The following is an 18050-nucleotide window of genomic DNA, read 5'->3' as shown; positions in this document are numbered from 1 at the left end:
GAGCCGGGCTGTAGTTACATGGTGGGGTTTAAAACCATGACCTTAAAGATGTGCTGCGCATGAACAGGTAAAGTTGAAAAACAGAAAGGCAGAGAAAAACCACAGATTATTTTTAGAGTCTTGTTTATATTAAATAAAACACGATAAAAGCCTCAAGTAACGCAGTAGGAGCCTGGACACAGAAGCACGGTTGACACCTCATCACTTAACAAGTAGGCGGTACCCTGCCACGTCCCAGAATGCAAAGGTGTTTAAATTATACTTGTACGCCTCAGTCCACAGCTTAGTGCAACTCCCGTGTTCACACCTGCACATATAAACCACACAGAGGGGGAAGAAAGAACCTGAATTCGATTTAAACGGACTGAACTTCAAAGGTGTGAAAACACCCAAAGAAAGTGAAAATTTTCACTGAACCTACACAGACTAAATTCCACTGTTGACTATAACATGACTAACACAATTCTAAGAAACCTAAATCAATGGTTTTTTTTAAAATGTACTGATTTCACAATCGGTGGATGTCGGATATGCAGGTCGTCTATGACTCAGCAGCCCTACATTCACTGCCTCGTACAGTACGCTGAAGGCTTCTCATGTTGGTTTAAGCCTTTTCCCCTTCTTATTCTGGTCATTTTAGTGCTGCACCTCTTTGTTCTGTTATCTTATTGGCCTTTTAGTGATTTCTCTGCTCGTACACTTCAACACGTCCACGTAAAAGAGACACATTACCTGTGCCAGCTATTTTCTACACTGTAATGTAAACACCAGCACTGAGTTGTTCTCATGTTTGTGTCCTGATCCTGCAGCACAAAGCAAACTAGACCTGGGGCGAATGGTATTTGCATGCACTTTAAATGTCTGGGTTTGTGTAATAAGCTGCCAGTGGGTGGAGTCAGCCACTAAAGGCAAGCAAATGGGCTAATACAAACCACTGAGTGTAAATCACCAGCCAAGGCGTGGTGACTCGATCCTGCCTTACTCCACTAGTCTCCACGCTAATTTTTAGGGACATAATTTTACTCAGCAAAGAAAATACTTTGAAAAGTTAAATGAGCTTTTAGGGGTGGAGCTCACACACCTGAACATTTTGCACCTTGCTGCAATCAATGGCTTTCTTTATCAACAAATCTGTGGAATAATTTGGACAAAACTGCAAGTTGAAGGAATCTTGAAAGTGACTTAAGAGTCAACAACAACAAATCACCAAATGGTTCTGAGAAACATTTTTGGTTGTCTAGGGGGAAGAAAAATCCCTTGCTTTCCTTTATTTGTGACTTTCATGATGGTTTTATGGTCTCACTTGTGAGGTTTGGTCATATTGAATCATTTATAGTCACTTTTAAAGTAAGAAAATGCTCATCGGAAAGCTACTTGTCAGTCACACGCCATTAACCAATGAGCGTGCAGTGCTGATGAGTTTCACATTCAGACCCGTCCAGTTGTCGCCAAGATGGCGACAAGATGGCGACAACTGGAGGCTTTCCAAGGAAACTTCCATAACCACTGGATGATGTCACAGCGGGCCCCATCCATCTTTTATACTCTCTATAATAATCTAAACGCCATCACTGACATATAACAGCTGTACACGAGGTCACAGACCCAGAAACAAAGTCTCCATTGACCCTGGGTTCACTGAGCCAGCGTGTTAGATGTGCAAACACAGCCCAAGGCCATGTACATGAGTGAGTGTGTGTGTGGGCACCACATCGACACCACTCCTCTTGCAACCTCCTCCTGCTCCTCTACCTGTCTGCTCCAACTCAACAAAGCTCAATAACAACAGTTTTCAACACTCTCATTCAGTTCACCTGAACATGACCAAAGGGCTCAGGGTGTTATGGAAATTTTTAGCCTGGCTTACATCCACCGAAGCATGCTTTAAATTTGAATTACAAACACTGTAGTTAAACTTCTTACACCCACATGCCAGGAAAAGACAGAGAAGAATAATAACTATTTTTATTATTATAATTATTATAAAGGTTTTTCATAAATGGTAAGGGCTACATTGGGAAAATAGCTTATAAAAAAAATTATATGACATACCTATATTTCCATTAGTTGTTTTAGCGCAGTAGGTTAAAGAGTCCTACGTGCAGCAGGTGCACTCACACCTCCACTGTCACTGTAAAAAATGCCTCAAATTGTAGCTATGCTAATCAAAATACTCTAAAACCATGTGTGTGTTTTAAACATTAAAGTTTGTTTTGCTGTGGCACAGCACGACTGTAACACACTTACATTTTATTTTATCTGTGCCTGTGTTCTGTCTGCTGTGGACACTTGCGCCATATGGCTGACATCACAGCACCGGTCCACCTGTCGACGGTGAACAACCGTCAAACAGCACTTTAATAACATCTCAGCAACACTTTTCAAATTCAGCTTTTTCAAACTCACTGTAAGCAGCAAACGAAGATTAGCAATAAAACTAACACTGTTTCAACCTACCTGTCTTGGTGAGCGAAGGTGTGGCACTTTGCCCCAGGTAATCAAAAATGCACGGATGTCATTTATCTAGCTTCTCTTCCGGTCCTTTTTTTTTTTTTAAAGTCACTGAGTTAAAGTTAAAAACTCAGGTAAGAAAATTAAGAGTCCGGACGACATGGTGAGCCACAGCTGCTTTCCTTAGTTTGGTTTGTTGTGTTGAGTCGCTGAAGAGTTTCCCCCTCGGTGACTCCTCAGTCCCATGTCTCCGGTGCGGGCAGGAGCGCGCTGATGGGGAGTTACTCCGGGAAACTAGTGGACCAAAGCGGAGCTACTTCCTGTTACACCCTTCACAGTAAAAGCTACAAAGCACCCTTCTTCTTTGCTAACTTGATTTTAATTTTATTTAACTTATTATAATAAAAAGACATAAAAGAGCTGCAACTATCTGCATATATAATGTTGAGTGATTGTATCCCACCTCATTAATTTACGTCCAGCTTCTTATAGCGTCTTTTTTTAAAAAAAACCTTTTTATCAGCTTTATTTTTATAGTTAATTCGGCTTCTTATATTTTGAAGTTTTTACCTTAGAGAGGTGTATATTGTATTTTATTTTATTGAGGTGTTAAATCTTGTAAAACCTATTTTCTTATTGGTAATTTTAGAATATTTGTCATAATTGATGGATTACAAGAAAATGACATGAGATTTCCTAACATTTCGATTAAAAAAAAGTATTGTTATATTTTTTTTAATATATCTATAAATTGGCATAGTGATTTCTTTCAGTGTCTTTTTTTAGCATTAATTTCCCTCCCTTGTTTTTGATTTAAATATCTATTTGCATGCCTGCCTTTGCATTTTTTACACACTCTGACGTCAGTTTTTGAACATGCCCGTAAAAGCAGTATTTGACCCCTGAAACAGTGTATCAAGATCAAAACTTTTAAAATTAGAACACATAAATAAATTTTAGTAATGATATATACACTATATACATGTATAATGTTTTGTGGATTGCGAATCTGTTGCCAAATAACATATTTTCAAAATTGGAAATACATTTTCTTCTATTTTCCTTCTTCTTAATCCTCTCTTTCTTATCATTACAAGAATTATTTGCTTTAAGAGATCACAATCATGAACATATTGTAGTGATGAAGGCTATGCACTTCTGTTAAAAAGCACAGCATCACTGTAATTCAGATTAGTACCAGATAAAAGTCACCTCTAACAGGCATATTGATATCTGGCACAGTGGCTTAAGTTTGTATGAAGCTTTAATGAAGTGGGTCTAATCCGTGGGTGAAGGAATTAAAACTGAGTGGAATGAACGTCATTTACGTTTAATGTGACTTCCTGTCTTGACCACCTAACCCACGTCCAGCTTGACAAGCCACCACCTGACCACAGTTGATCATCTGACTTGGAAGTGATTAGAGTTGAGACTCCCTCTCCCCTTAAAGCAGCCTGGCATCCATCCAGAAAAGAAAGAAAAAGGAAGAAGTGCACTTCCTGGATGAGTTTGGCTTAAAAGTAACTCTCACATTACTTATTATTGTGCAAATGAATGAAATCTTAACTTTTTTTAGAGGAAATCTCAGGAAAATAACAACAAGAATGTATATGTGTGTTGGTCTGGATCCTTAAGCGACACTCTTATTAAATATTGATTTATTAGCAGGATGGACGAGCAACTTTTTACGGGACAAATTACTTTCCTAATAATGACATGCAACTAAAAAAAAAAGTTTGAGTGTTTACAGATGCACAGAGTAAGTTCATCCTTGAAGGGATCAAAAAAAATTTTTTTTAAACTTCATTGGAGCTGTGTTACAAAAGACAGTAATGTAATAACAGGAAGAAAGTGTCTTTTGGGTGTTCTCCTTTAATTGTGGAACAAGTGTGTGTGTGTGTGTGTGTGTGTGTGTGTGTGTGTGTGTGTGTGTGTGTGTGTGTGTGTGTGTGTGTGTGTGTGTGTTTGGAAAAGAAAAACTTAAACTACAGTGGAGGCATTTTTCCACTCTGGCAGCTTTTGACAGGATGACATCTAACATTCCGGTAAAGAGACAAAACATGACAACAATGTTACGCATTGGATGCAAAGTAGTCCCCTCCTAGACATGTTCAAAGATACAGCCTGTGGTGCCGCATAAATACTTTCAGTCTGTTTTCACTCCACTGCTTCCTTCTTGTTTTCTATGTTTAACTTTCATTCTTGAGCAGAATGAAGGTTTCATGCAGACGAAGGATGGACGGACACTTTAAGTCGCTGAAAAAATACAAGTCGATAGTTTAAAGAATTTGGGGACATGAGTTCATTCATTATGTTGTATGGATCAGATGTATCTGCTAAATATGAAGCTGAACCGTAAAGAACTTCTTGTCATGTTTACACCTTTTTATTTCTTTACAAATTGATGCAGGCCGATTAATATCATTGCTGTGCTTATTCCGTGTTGTTTTTTTGTCACAGGGTTCTGGGAGATTCTCTTTGAGAAGGATCTACTCAATGGACACTTTGATTGATACCCTTGTTCAACTGCTTGTTAATGCAAATGTCTAATCAGGCAAACACGTAGCAATAAGTCAGTGCTTTTAGGCATCTACACATGGTCAAGATGACGTGCTGAAGTTTAAACCGAGCATCACAATGAGTGATTTAAGTTGCTTTATTAGTGCAAGTGTTCCAAAAACTGGTGATCTTCTGGCATTTTCCCACCCAACCATCTCTGTTTATAGAGAATGAGGGGCGGTTCTCTGGGAGAAAATACCTTGTTGATGTCAGAGGTCAGAGCAGAACGGCCAGACTGCTTTGAGCTGATAGGAATGAGACGGTCGAATAACCACTCCTATGCAGAAGAGCATCTGTGAATGCACAACATGTTGAACTCTGAAGCTGATTGGTTACAAAAAGCAGAAGACCACATGCTGCTCCTGTTAGCTAGGGAGAGAAAACTTGAAGCTACAGTTTGCACAGATTCAGCAAAATTGGACAACAGAAGTTTAGAAAAATGTCGCCTGGTCTGTTGAGTCTCAATTTCTGCTGCAACATCCGGGTAGAGTAAAGATTTGGCAACATGAAAGCATGAATCCATTCTGACTTGTATCAATGGTTCAGGCTGCTCGTGGTGTAAGGGTGTAGCCATGTTGTGATGGCTGCTGCTAAGTCAAAAAAGTCAAACTGGTTTCTTAAACAGGACAAAGAGTTCTCTGTACTTAAGTAACCTCCACAGTCACCAGATCCAACAGAGCATGTTTGTGCTGGGCTCGCTGTTTGCAGACGGGAAGACTGGCATTACAGATGATGCTATCATGTCAACGTGGACCAAAATCCCTGAACGTTTCCAGCATCTTGTTGAATCTATGCCACAAAGAATGAAGGTAGTCCAGAAGGAAAAAGGTTCTAACCGACTACTACCAAGGTGCACCTAAGACATGTATTTCTCTCAACTTTCAAATACTTTACGTAACATTTAAATGCCTATATTCTTACAGCAAGATTTTGTTTTAACCTAAAAAAATACTTATATTTCATTGCGTTTTGTTTCAACTCTATAGCAGCTAAGAAAATAGCTCATGCCACGCTTTTGAAACTGTTCCACCACCTTTAGTATCTGTGTAAAAAGCTACTAAATGTGGTCCGATGTTTTTCTCCCCTGCTGTTTCCAAGGTCAAGGATTCAGCTTTGGGCTTTCTAAAGGCAAACATTCATGGTTTCAGAAACCCCGACTTTGTGGTCTTGACCTTTTCTCCTGCCAAAACAACAACACTTATTAAAGCTTAGTCACTTCTGCAGTTTCAGAAAGCTTTGATCCCATGTCACACTGTTGAATATCCTCATTGTCGGGCGTGACGTGTCAGTCTGCAGAAACGTACATGGACTTTGACATGAACTGAGTCACGGCTAGACCAGTGTTTGCCTCCTAAATTTTGTCACTGATCCGATCGATATAAAGCAAGAAAACAGAAGAAAAATAAGAACAATTAGTAAATGAAGGTCGCTGTCCACCCCATATAATGTCTGACTTTCTCTTCTGTGATCACATCAACTCTCCCCTAAATGCTGCAGCGCACGGCAGACACTGTAATCTCTTTAACCTGTCACGAGCAAACAGCTCCTCGAACATCTCCCATTTCCAGCTGTTCACCTGGAATGGAAACAGAGGTGCAGACTCGGACAGGAGCGCCTTCCTCACACGTCTCTGCTCCCGGCGTGCTTCAGAGGAACTAGGTCAGGGCTTGTTGGTAGTTGTAACTGAGGTTTGGCGCTTCTGCAACGGGCTGATGAGAGGAGAGAATACGAGATAATGAGAGATGAGCGGTCGCGCTCCATTTATGGGATTCATCGTAACTCTCCTCGCAGATACAATATTTGCCCGCAACTGGCACAAGATTGATGTGATCTCCCTGTGCAAACACCCCGTATTTGGCGAAAAGCTTTTAGTTAGGCAAATACAAAGCGTCTTACAACCATAGGATTCAGGGTTTTTTTCTCTTTTCTTTTTAAGCAGAGTTTGTTTAAATTTCAGGTGCCCGTGGGGTTAAAGTGTTTAGTTGTGGCTGGTTTATCTGGTGTGCCACAGTGTACTTGTAGGGAGGGGGAGAGAGGAAGATATGGGTGAGTCACAGGCTTTCCCATCACAGGAAATACAGGTCACACTTGAAAAAATACAAGGATGACAAAAAGGACGGCTCAATGCTGCTGACAGTGAAGTGGCTATTTATAGGGCTGGGTAAATAAAAGGTAATGTACCTATTGTAGGACAAACATGCATGCACGCGCACACATCGGTGCACCATGTGACCTGCAGAGACCTCCCATTGAACAAACAAAGTGGTGTAATTACAGGCCTGTGTGGCTCTGCAGGTGGAATGTGCTAGCGATAGTCAAGCCCTTGTTGTCCTAATGACTGGAAGCAGCCCCAACAGCCAACAGACATGAGCTCACCGTCATTACAATAGGAGGCGTGGCCAAGCCTGTGACTGCTGTGGACCTGATGTTGCTGTGGAGACAGGACACACACACACACGGTCACACACACGGATCTGCTTAGAGTTAGACCACTGGGAAATTAAAATGGTAGCCCAAAGCAACAGGATTTTATTGGCTAATCACGGGTTGATCCTGGATGTGTTTACGGTGCAGGTTTGTGTGTCTCGGCGAGCGTGTGCAAGTGCAGGGCAGCGTACAGGTGCACCGCACACGCATCGCCTAATTACAATGACAACGTCAGCCGGCGTTGGAGAGATATTCGCCACGCTTGTCTGGCATTGGGCATCTTGTGCAGAAGAGCAATTACTGACCAATCAAATGATTTTACAGCTCGGTTCAGTGTGTGTGTGTGTGTTTAAGGCTGTCAGCTCTGTCAATGTTTTCTGGCTCTCCGGGGGGAAAAAAACAAACCTTCACGAATTTTCTGTTTCACAGCATGCTCTGCAACTTCATTTACACCTACCGGCACTTCAGGAATGAGCTGAGCAGAGAATCTCTCGACACACAAGAAGAACGCTTTCATTTCTAAAAGAAGACACTCGATGACAATGTGGTCCAGCAACCTCTAGTTGCAGAAAGCAAAAACGAAAGAAAAGGCCAGAGGCGGTGGCAGCGTGGAGGCAAAAAGTGAACCATTTTATTACATTAAAATTTTCATACAAACAATGCATACACACTAGGTTCATATTGCTTCAGACATAAGTTTCTTTTTCTCTTTGAATTTCCAGTTAAACAACTCTGTAACAAAATGTAAGTACAACATTTATGAAAATATAAATCTCTAAACAGGTAAGTCAGTCCTGACGATAAGAATACATAGAAACATTCATTACCAGTATGTCAACTATGAGTTGCAAACATGTAAGTTATTAAAAGTCATTCAAGTTACTTAACATACAATAATTTTTACTGGCTTCCATATGGACACATTCAAATATACTCTTAAACTGGCATTCCGATATATTTTATAAGAGGACTCTTTTTTTTTTTTTAAACTTCTTTAGCAAAGATAGCAAGTTTTTCTCTATCATAAACATAATCACAGTCGAACACTGAAACGATTTGGTAACAATATAATTACAGTACAAGCCTCAGAAACAACTGTCGACAAAAGTAAATCACAAACTATAATCGGGACTTTAAAAAAAGATATTCTTTCAAGTAATTTGCCAAAGTCTTGAGTCGGAGGGAAATAAAGTGTTTTAAAGCTTGGTGCTGCTACTTAGTTTGAAATTATCCAAGGGCCTTTATCTTAACTCTTCAAAACTGGTAAACATAGAATAAGATGGAATAGCCCTTTAAAAAGTATATGTCAAAGTGAAAGTGTGTGTTTTTTGTTTCTGTCATGCCTCGGTAAAGTTTGGACTCGCCACAGCTCAACACTGCTTGAGACAAATTCAATTACAGTCATGCTTTGAAAAGAGAAAAAAGAAAAGCCACCCATGGCACCTGCAAGGTACGAGCTCAAAGATGTTCCAATATTCCTTCAGACTGTCAGCTGATCTCAACATGTCATAATGTTATCAGGGTCCGATTTATCGGGCAAGGGTCAAAAAGATCAGAGAGAGACACGAATGTTTAAAGATGGCCGTGCTTCCCACCTCTCCAAAGAGCTGCAGCAGAAGCTGGAAATATGCTACGTGGACGAAAGTACTGAGCCAGCAACACGCTACAGCTGCGGGAGCTGCTCAGCCATGCAAACCCATGCGACGAAGCTCCCAGCACACAGTTTTTGTGCCAACGTTAATGCCAGAGGAGGTTTGGAGCTCAATCAACAACCGTGCTTTTTATTGTTAGGTAGTCTGCCACTTCGTGCCTGTGCTGCTGGGGTTCCCAAACTCCTCATTCCCACCCACACTTACAACTGATGGTGGAATATCTAGGAAGTTTTACAGATTTTTTGAAACAGTGGAATCCTACTACAGCACCACGCTCAAATTCAGTGAGCTCTTCAAGACTCAATCTTTCATAAATGTTTGTAAAGACAGACTGCTGAAAATTAAGAGCTGCTGTCCAATACTTGCGTGTGCTCTCTTAGGATGATCCAGAGCTGTTGCTCAAATTGGCACTCAAGACTGAGCCATAAAGTTGTGCAAACTTAGTAAAAGCAAAGTCACTAAACTTTGTAACTGCTGTTGCAGGTGATCACTGAAAATGGGCATAATTTGATGGATCAGCTGATTCTCTTCTGTCCATCCTATGTGCAAAATTCAATAAGTGGCTCCATAGTGTGGTACTTTACCCTTTTTTTAACAAGCGAAAGACCCCTAGTTTGATCCTGGGAGGAGACAGAAATGCCTCAGCGGTTGCCGGTATAAAAATCTGCCAAATCAAATATGTGGAACTACACGCTGGGACCCCGTTTGAATAAAGGAGTGGCTGAAAGTAGCCTTCAGTTAGGGTGTGCAATTGCATCTGCAAGATTCTTTGCAACCCACTATTGGCCAACTCTGTCTAATGCCACTGGTGCTCAGTCTGCTTTGTTAAGGTGTTGCTGCTCCCCTCCCAGCTTTCAACATATGGACGGGTTGGAAGGTCCGAGGCACCTTGGACCACATAAAAGTTACTGCAGACAGGATACAAATCCCATTTTGGCTGAAGTGGCCTCGACAGGATTAAAGTAATGGGTCTCACCCCACTGACTTAGATAAGGAGTTGGTCTTGTTAGCACTTGTTTTAAGGGCCCGGAGGTGTTAGCAAGATGGCTGCTGAGTGGTGAGATTTTCTTCTAGAATGACTTTAATAGAGCTCAGAAACAATTTAGAAATCACCTTCTGAAAAGTTGTGAAAAAAAACACAGCATGAAAACTAAAGTTGGTGAATGTGTAAGAAAAATGTAACGGTGTCAACGTGGCACGCAATTTGAAATAAAAGCAGGAAGTCCAACTTAAAAATGTACATTTAAAATGTAACTTCTGCTTTACATCTGTGCTGAAATATCCACCACATGATACATTTTCCCTCCACATTCAGAATCTTCAGTGTCTTGTCCAAAGTTTTTACACAGGGTGACAAACAATGTCAAGTACCGACCCATATTTAATACCACTGATTACCAAAGCTGTTCCACTATGACGTCAGCTGCTAAAACGACAGCATCGACATTTGTAATGATACCAGGCACATATGAAGAGACTAGCATTTCAAGTGAGCCCGCTGTAGCCTGCAAGTGCCCGAATAGCTTGTGTCTTTCTGTAGATAAATCTTAAGACAAACCTAGATCACTTTCAACAATTTATACGTCTCATATGAATAAATCTAATAATTTCTCACAAAAACCACTTATAAAGTGCTTCCACCTACAGCCTACACTTCTAAATATATTCACACGGCCGAGCTGTTTCAGAGAAACATTGGGCTAATCACTCTTTTCTTTAATACTGAAACACTTGAACAAACGCCACTAAGCCTAAAGCAAATACACTGGTTAAGGCGTGAATGTGCATGGTGCTATGCTACTTTTATGCTCAATAGTGGTGTTTCCCTTAAAAAAACGAACAGCAGACAAACTGATGGAACTGCAGGCAAATTCACATCCAATTTACGTAAACTGTTCCAAGAAATTTCTACAACTATCGTTACAGAGAGCAATGCCTTCCATCTCCCGCGTTGTTGACCAGTACACTGATCGCTCACATCTGGCGTCAATGCAAGTATTATGCAACGGTGCGTAGACTGTGTGTACAAATTCCCTGCATTTTCATAAATCTTGTAATCTGCACATAAAGAACATTTTAAATTCCAGGCACTCACTTTGATTGCATTAAGCACAACATAACTTTTTTGTTTAGTTTTTTTAAGGACAAATTGCAGCAGCCAAAAAGAGACATGTACATATGTTCATAGTTCTTCCATTTTGTACAGTACAGCCTGATATTAATACAAACATGAATATACTCTTTTACGAACAACAGTATGGCTTAATGTGCACAATATAAATAAAGATATGGTAGGATGATAGTGGCTGAGATCACTGGAATGGCTTTGTAAATGTTTGAACGAGACTTCTGAATCATAACTTTGTTCTTCAAATGCAAAAGGACACATAATGGCAAACTAATACTTCACACGATTTACATGTGTTTTCTTTTGAAAAAACAGTATTTTCTAACAGTCTTAATGCGTAAAACAAAGTGTGTCGTAAGTTGGAAGTAATTCATACATAACTTGAGTGCAGCGATAAAAACCGGTCGGCCCATTAACTACCCATAGGGCTGACATCTGCAGCTGAATCACGTGGCTGTAAACAAGAATCAACTGCGACCCCAGAGATTCTAAGCTTTGTCGCCTGTCTCCGCCCTCCCACCTTAGCTCCTCCCACTCCTCTGTTCTCCACCTGTCACTGCAGCAGTTCAGTCTTTTTCGTAGGTGTTGTCGACTCACCTTCTCCAGAGTCGGACACGTTGATGGGGCTGTCCCTGGAAAAGACCTCTGTTGACTCTCTCCAAATGCAGTCGGCAACAGTCTTAAAGGAATGATTGCTGCATTTGGGACGGACCTTCTGGGAGGCATTGTTGACAATCTGGCGGCTGTTGGAGGTGGCTATCTTTATCTTGAGGGCAGCATCCACACGATCCACTACTGTGTACGTGCCAATGCTGCCGTCCTCAAAGCCGATGATGATGTTTAGTGCTCGCTGGGAGAGAGACAGGAAGGTGGGGGTCTTGTAAAGCGAGCATGTGCCAATGCTCTTGCCATCGGCAAGGCGCATCACGATCAGGTTGGACACAACGCCCGCGTCGTCGTCTTCGTCACAGTTCCGGAAACATATGTATACAAGGTAACGCCCATCTCTTGATAACTTCTGACGCCAAATTATACCGGCGGCATGAACAAGCCTGAGCTTCCCACTGTGAAGGTCCAAGACATTAATATTCTCGTCACCTTTGGAGACAATCCCTAATTTTCCGTTGGGTGAGATTTGGAAGTCCTCTAGATTTTTGAGGAAATTGGCTGGCAACTGGACTCTCCTGCAAACGGACTCATCTGCAACGCTCCAGATGAAGACTGTCTCGGTGGACGTGATGAAGACTACACAGTCAGGGCAGTCGGGAATGAGTTTGAAGTTGACAATGGTAATGCCATCATCGCAGACAAACTTCTTTGATACGCTGCCTGACCACAGGCTGACAGCGAGAAGCTTGTTTTTTGACGTTCCCACAAGGAAAGTGTTCGCTGTGGTGATCAGTGCATTCTGGAGGGTAACTAAGATGTTGCAGACTTTGTGCCCCGTAGCAAGCCTCCACACTCTGGAGGCATTCTGCTCACAAAGGGACACCACAAACTGGTCATTGTGCGTAATTAACAATTGTGATATTCTCTGTCCATTGATGCGGAAGATGTTTTCTCCTGTGTTGGTTTGCCAGACATACTGACTGGACTTGTCATCCGAAGTCACCATGAGATCCCCTGAGGAGGTTAGGACACAGTTCTCTACTATGCCCTCGTGCTTAAAGACTGTCTCAATGAAGCCAGTGCTAAAGTTCCACTTGTGGACAGCTTCTGAGCCGTCCATGGTAAACACATAATCCTCTCTGCCAGACAGCTGCAAGGTCTGGATCTTCTTCCCTGTTTTGTCAATGTTGGACATGGCGGTGATGATATCAATGTCCCAAACAGACAGAACTCCACTGCTGGCAACCGAAAGGAGCAAGTTGTGGTGGATTGATTTGATGAGTTTCACGATAGCCCCTGAGATCTCAATCAGGCTAGCCATGCACTGTCCACTGTCTCTCCTCCAGACAAAGATAGAGGAGGTATTTTCCATGGAGGCCACAATGCTTTGGCCATTCTTGGAGAGTACAGCGGCAACAAAGCGTTCACTACGTTTGGCTTTAAACTTTTCTACCATCTTCCATACTTTTGTGTCCAGCACCTCTATACTTCGAGCCTTGCAAATGAGAATGGAACGTTGGTCTTCTGCTAACTCAATGCCCACTACTTCGGTCTCATCCCCTCTACAATCATAATCCTCCATCAGCTTCGGGTTAGTGACCTCTTTGGTGTTCCACACGGACAAACTGCCTTCATTGTCAATCATCACCATTTGGCTGAGAGTGTCGAGTACAAGAATGGACTTGACAAACCCTCCAGAAAACTCAGACGTCACAGTGGCCAACTTGTCACCATTTCCAAGATGAAAGATGGAGACCGTGTTGAGGTACTGGCCACAGAAGGCATACATTCCATCTGGCGAGCACTGGACACAAGTCACCTCATACCAGCAGTGGAACTGGTACAAAGGCCAACCATAGAGGAGGTCAATGACGTTCACATCTTTACTAGCCTCAAGCCATGCCAAAGCATGATGGGTAGATAAAGTAAAACCGTTAATGAAAGCAACGCCACCAGTGATGCCAGCATGCTTGGAGCCCTTGATTTCAACCTCAGATAAAAGGCAGGACTTGTGATTATCATAGATGAGCAGTGTGTTTTTAGTTGTGGCCACAACCAGATACTTCTCATCAGAGGTTAACCTGATTCCCAGCACAACAGATCTGGCTGTGTCGATCTGCCGTAGAAGTTGCCTGCTCTCTACATCCCAGGTGCTGACAGATCCATCTTCCAGTGCTACGAGGACTATGTTTGGGGCTAGAGTGGGCAGGATCTCCACAATCTGCATGTAGCTGGAGCAAAGAGGAAGCCTCTCTGGACTGTAAGTAACATCCATAGAGGAGTGGAGAGGCACAATAGAGCAGTACTTTGGGCCATCTTTGTCACACTCCAGAAGGAGGTGTCTGAGTTTAGGCAGGGAGGTGACAACTGGCAGAAGTCTTTGCTGCAGCTCTGCAGACAGCGACGCCGGATTCTTCAGCACTTTTACTTTGATGCTACGGAGAGTTGTGGCTAAAAACTTCAGCTCTTTCTCTTGGGTGTAACTGTAAGCTAGGTCAATGTCTGTTAGAGCCTTTTCAAACTGGCCAATCTTGATCATTGTGTAGAGCCAGCTGAAGTTCATTATGACACCAAACATGAGGTCATCTGTACGCCCACTCCTGGTAAGGTGGTACACCAGCTCTGTCATTTTTCTGTGGTTGACAAAGAAAATGTCAGGCTCCAAAAGGTTGCACTGGAACACCCAAGGTTGTTCAGGAGTCTGTCTGTCATAGGAGTACTTATCAGAAGATGTCTTTTCATGGGACTGCTGATGGTGAGGGTTTTTGTGATGAGAAATGTTCAAGGAAGTGAAATGGTTGTTATCATAGGTAAAGATCTTCTTTCTGCCCCCTGACCATGCCCCTAGAAAATACTCAGCTAAGAGGCTATGCATCTGATGCACGTCCTCCTCATTGCTAAGGTACAGCTTCTGGGCAATAAGGTGCAGGTGCCTGTTGGCCCAGACCATCAAAGTGACGTTCCGTACCTGACGTTCCACCAGATACCCCTCAAGCTCCTCTCTGAGCTTCGCAATCAAGTCATAGGCGATTCTCAATGGGTTTTTGAGGTAAGTTGCCACAATGACATCACCAAGAACTATGTTATCAAGGGACAGGATATCTTCCAGCTCAACTTCAGTTAGCCCAGCCTTGGCCATGGTGATATACCCTAGTGCTCTGAAGACAAATCGTTGGCCTAACTTGTTTTCCACAGAGTAGAACAACTGCTCTATGCTTTCGTGCACCGTCGAACAGAGCGACTTATCGTCCACATCTTTATGTGACCTCCAGTGAACTACTTCCCTGTAGATGAGGTTAACAAACATTGGCAAAGTACACTTGGCAAGTGCCTCATTGACATAGATCTGCTGGCCTGAGGTGACCTTTCTCTTCACCCCCAGCAGTTGCTGCTTTAATGTCTGACTGCAGACTTTGCGGTCTCTCTGGATTAATTCAACGTAATACCCCTCATCATGGATGAGGTGGCGAAGCTTCTGCAGGATGCCGTGTTTATTGGGCAATGTTGACACCACAATGCGGACCGTCCGAGGGAGGTGTATGGGGAGCCACCACAGCTTGCGAGCTTCATCAGCTTCAGAGAGCTGCTCCAGGGCATCTAGGACAATGACCAAGGGCCTGTGGAATGACGGTTCCCCTAAGAGGTTGATCAGGAGTTCCTTCATCTCCTGAATCTTGTTAGGCAAAAAGTGAATCAGGCAGCGGTAGTTTAATGCAATCTGTTCACAGATGCTCTGGAGGAGGGTTCGTAGGTCTGTGGAGAGCTGGCTGGAGCCGATATAACGAACAATGACCACTGGGTCGCTTTCAGGGCCCATCTCTTTCTGCAGCCACGTGTAGGCCTGAAAAACAGCATTGAGAGATTATTACTATGGATAAATCCAACATGGAAACCATTTTTAATCATTTTCTAGTTACTGGACATGTGTAATGTGTAACACTCCGTTAAAATATTCTGTAAATGAGAACTACTCTAGTTTTGAAGCTATAGTGATCTTATAATTTCAGTCATGAATTCATTAAATGGCCCAGAAGAGATTTCATTTGACATTAAAAATGTTAACTGACATATTCAGGGCAACACGAAGACACTCCACATTTGACTTTCAGTGAGTTTGAGAGAGAGGGAGAGAAAAAGACAGACACACACAGACAGATTCGGTCTACTGCGTATTTAAAATGTTATGTTTTACATGTGTTTGCATCTCCATTCCTCATTCTGCGGGTAAGGAATGTGAGCAGACGCTGAATTTATAAAACTGTAAATATCAAAGACCAAACATATGTGTAGAAAAATCATTTAACATTTTTCCTCAAACAGTGTCTGGCACCTTTATTTAACTCAGCAGGCAGAAGATAACAGCCTTTATTCTCAGGCAGGTTTACATTAGAGCACGGCTTTTGTTTCTAAGACCTTCTGTTTGAATAGTATACTGTCAAATACAAAGTCTCAGTTTCCTGTGCTCAAAGATAAATATTTTTTAAAGTTACTGCATGACGCTAACTGTACTTCAGCACATTATAATGATAGACATCCTCACAACAGGCTGTCTTTGTGCACAATCGGTTTATTTTAGCAACGCTGCGTTCAAGGTGTCCAGGCTTTTATTACCAACATAGAAGTAAAAAAAAAAAAAAATGAATTTGAAGGACTTGAAATGCAATAAAACAGCAAACTCATAACACTGTAGAAAATGTTTAAAAGCTTTGCTTCTGCAAACCTGGAACACCAGGCTGGTGCTGGGTGTTTATATGGTAATGTAAAGAGCCTACAATAATACAGAGAAATTATAAATAATCACATAACTCCCTACGAGCAAGCACTTGTTGACAGGGAGAAGAAAAAACTCCCTTTTAACAGGAAGAAACTTCCAGCAGAACCAGGATCAAGGGGAGGTGACATTCTGCTGCAAATGGTATTAACTGTGCACGCTTCTCACTCACAGCTGTAATCACATGACTGACTTACATCAATGAAAGACGACAGTTAACAGTAACACAGAAGTTGTTCAGCAGAGCAAACAGTATGGCACACAAAATAAAGGATTTCTAACACTAGGAACTGCACATTTACAAACGTCAGTGAGCCAGGCAACACAGCAGTGTGTTAGCAGCTGTGAGGAGCTATGTTCACACAGATGCAGGATGAACAAAAGAGAGCAGCAGCACACACACACGCACATAGAGCACCTGGGCACCAGGTGAGACAATGACAATGTGTTTCTCAAGGCTAACAGGCGTTTTTCGTGATAGCAAAATAATCCGTTCTGTGAACTTATAAAAAAAAGAGTCCGTTTCTTATTGTTTTGGCTGTGTAGATTTTTCCAACTGCAAACCTATATAAAGGGCGACGTCATTGTTATAGTCTTCGTTGGTGTTTGTTTCACATGTTACGTTTCAGTAAGAGAATAACAACCCTGTCCCAAATGAAAACGTGTCAGCAAATTCCTGAAGGGAGCATTTCTGAAACTATCAAAAAAAGAAAAAGAGGGAGTATCCAGGAGAGAAAATGAATCTATGTCATAACTTAATGTAACCAGAAACCTCTTTTAACCCATAACCTTCGACACTGCTCAGTCGTCCTGGCGTGCACTGACCCTGCGTGTAGTTACATGTCCCGGGAAGTGCATGTCAGGTTACGTGGAAGGTTACGGCGTAGGGTTAAAAGGGGTTTCCAGTTCCATGTCCAACTGGAATGAGTCTAAATCGGCTGTTACAGGTTTGAAACGTGACACTGATGACGAGGTGCCTTAAGCCTGCATTCTTCTTAATGGTCACCAGGGGGCGAGAGCTGAAGAAGAAAGACTGTAAAGAAGTCTATGGGAAAGCGGCTAATCCAATCTTTGATTATCCAGGATATGCTCATTGGCTAACAAGGTGATTGATAAGTGATTAGCCAATGAGCACGCTGTTACACTGTCATATCCACGTCTGGCTTTTAAAATACCAATCAGACAGCGGGGAAAATGTTGATCTCGAGGCTTCAAAACAGGACTTCTGAAACCACTGAGCGTAGCTACATCCATCTTAATTACAACCAACTAATATAGCACATACATAAAATGCAACATAACCGCAACAGAAACACCACAGAACTATAAAACGCACATTTGTTTTGAAAGTGACTTGATTATAAATGTGCATAACTTTAATTAACCCGATCCTTAAGTACACTAAATGCCGACGATTATCACGAGCCGCAAACTCAGCAGCCTCTAAAGACTA

At 42.1% G+C, this 18050-nt stretch overlaps 2 protein-coding genes across 4 annotated transcripts in view; both read right to left on the bottom strand.

The window, feature by feature from the left end:
- The window catches only part of LOC146636521 (uncharacterized), a 29595-nt gene extending 26903 nt beyond the window's left edge, over positions 1 to 2692 (bottom strand). The window contains exons 1-2 of one of the 3 annotated variants that reach the window (XM_085349554.1): positions 2458 to 2692; positions 2248 to 2325 (exon numbers count right to left, since the gene is read on the bottom strand). The gene's annotated coding sequence lies outside the window, so the exon portion shown is untranslated. Of the gene's footprint in view, positions 1 to 2247 lie in introns of all 3 variants that reach the window. The other 2 variants (XM_085349552.1, XM_085349553.1) reach the window with 2 other exon arrangements.
- Positions 2693 to 11770: 9078 nt separating this feature from the next.
- nwd2 (NACHT and WD repeat domain containing 2) overlaps positions 11771 to 18050 on the bottom strand; it is a 56731-nt gene continuing 50451 nt past the window's right edge. The window contains exon 8 of the mRNA XM_085349546.1: positions 11771 to 15667. Within this exon, the coding sequence (XP_085205672.1) occupies positions 11771 to 15667 (3897 nt within the window). The remainder of the gene's footprint in view (positions 15668 to 18050) is intronic.

The sequence above is a fragment of the Diplotaxodon limnothrissa genome, linkage group LG3, assembly GCF_057381915.1.
Source record: "Diplotaxodon limnothrissa isolate DT_005_m linkage group LG3, D_limnothrissa_male_GT1.1, whole genome shotgun sequence".
NCBI classification, from domain to species: domain Eukaryota; kingdom Metazoa; phylum Chordata; class Actinopteri; order Cichliformes; family Cichlidae; genus Diplotaxodon; species Diplotaxodon limnothrissa.
The sequence above is the reverse complement of the archived record's forward strand: the minus strand, read 5'-3'. Positions and strand labels throughout refer to the sequence as shown.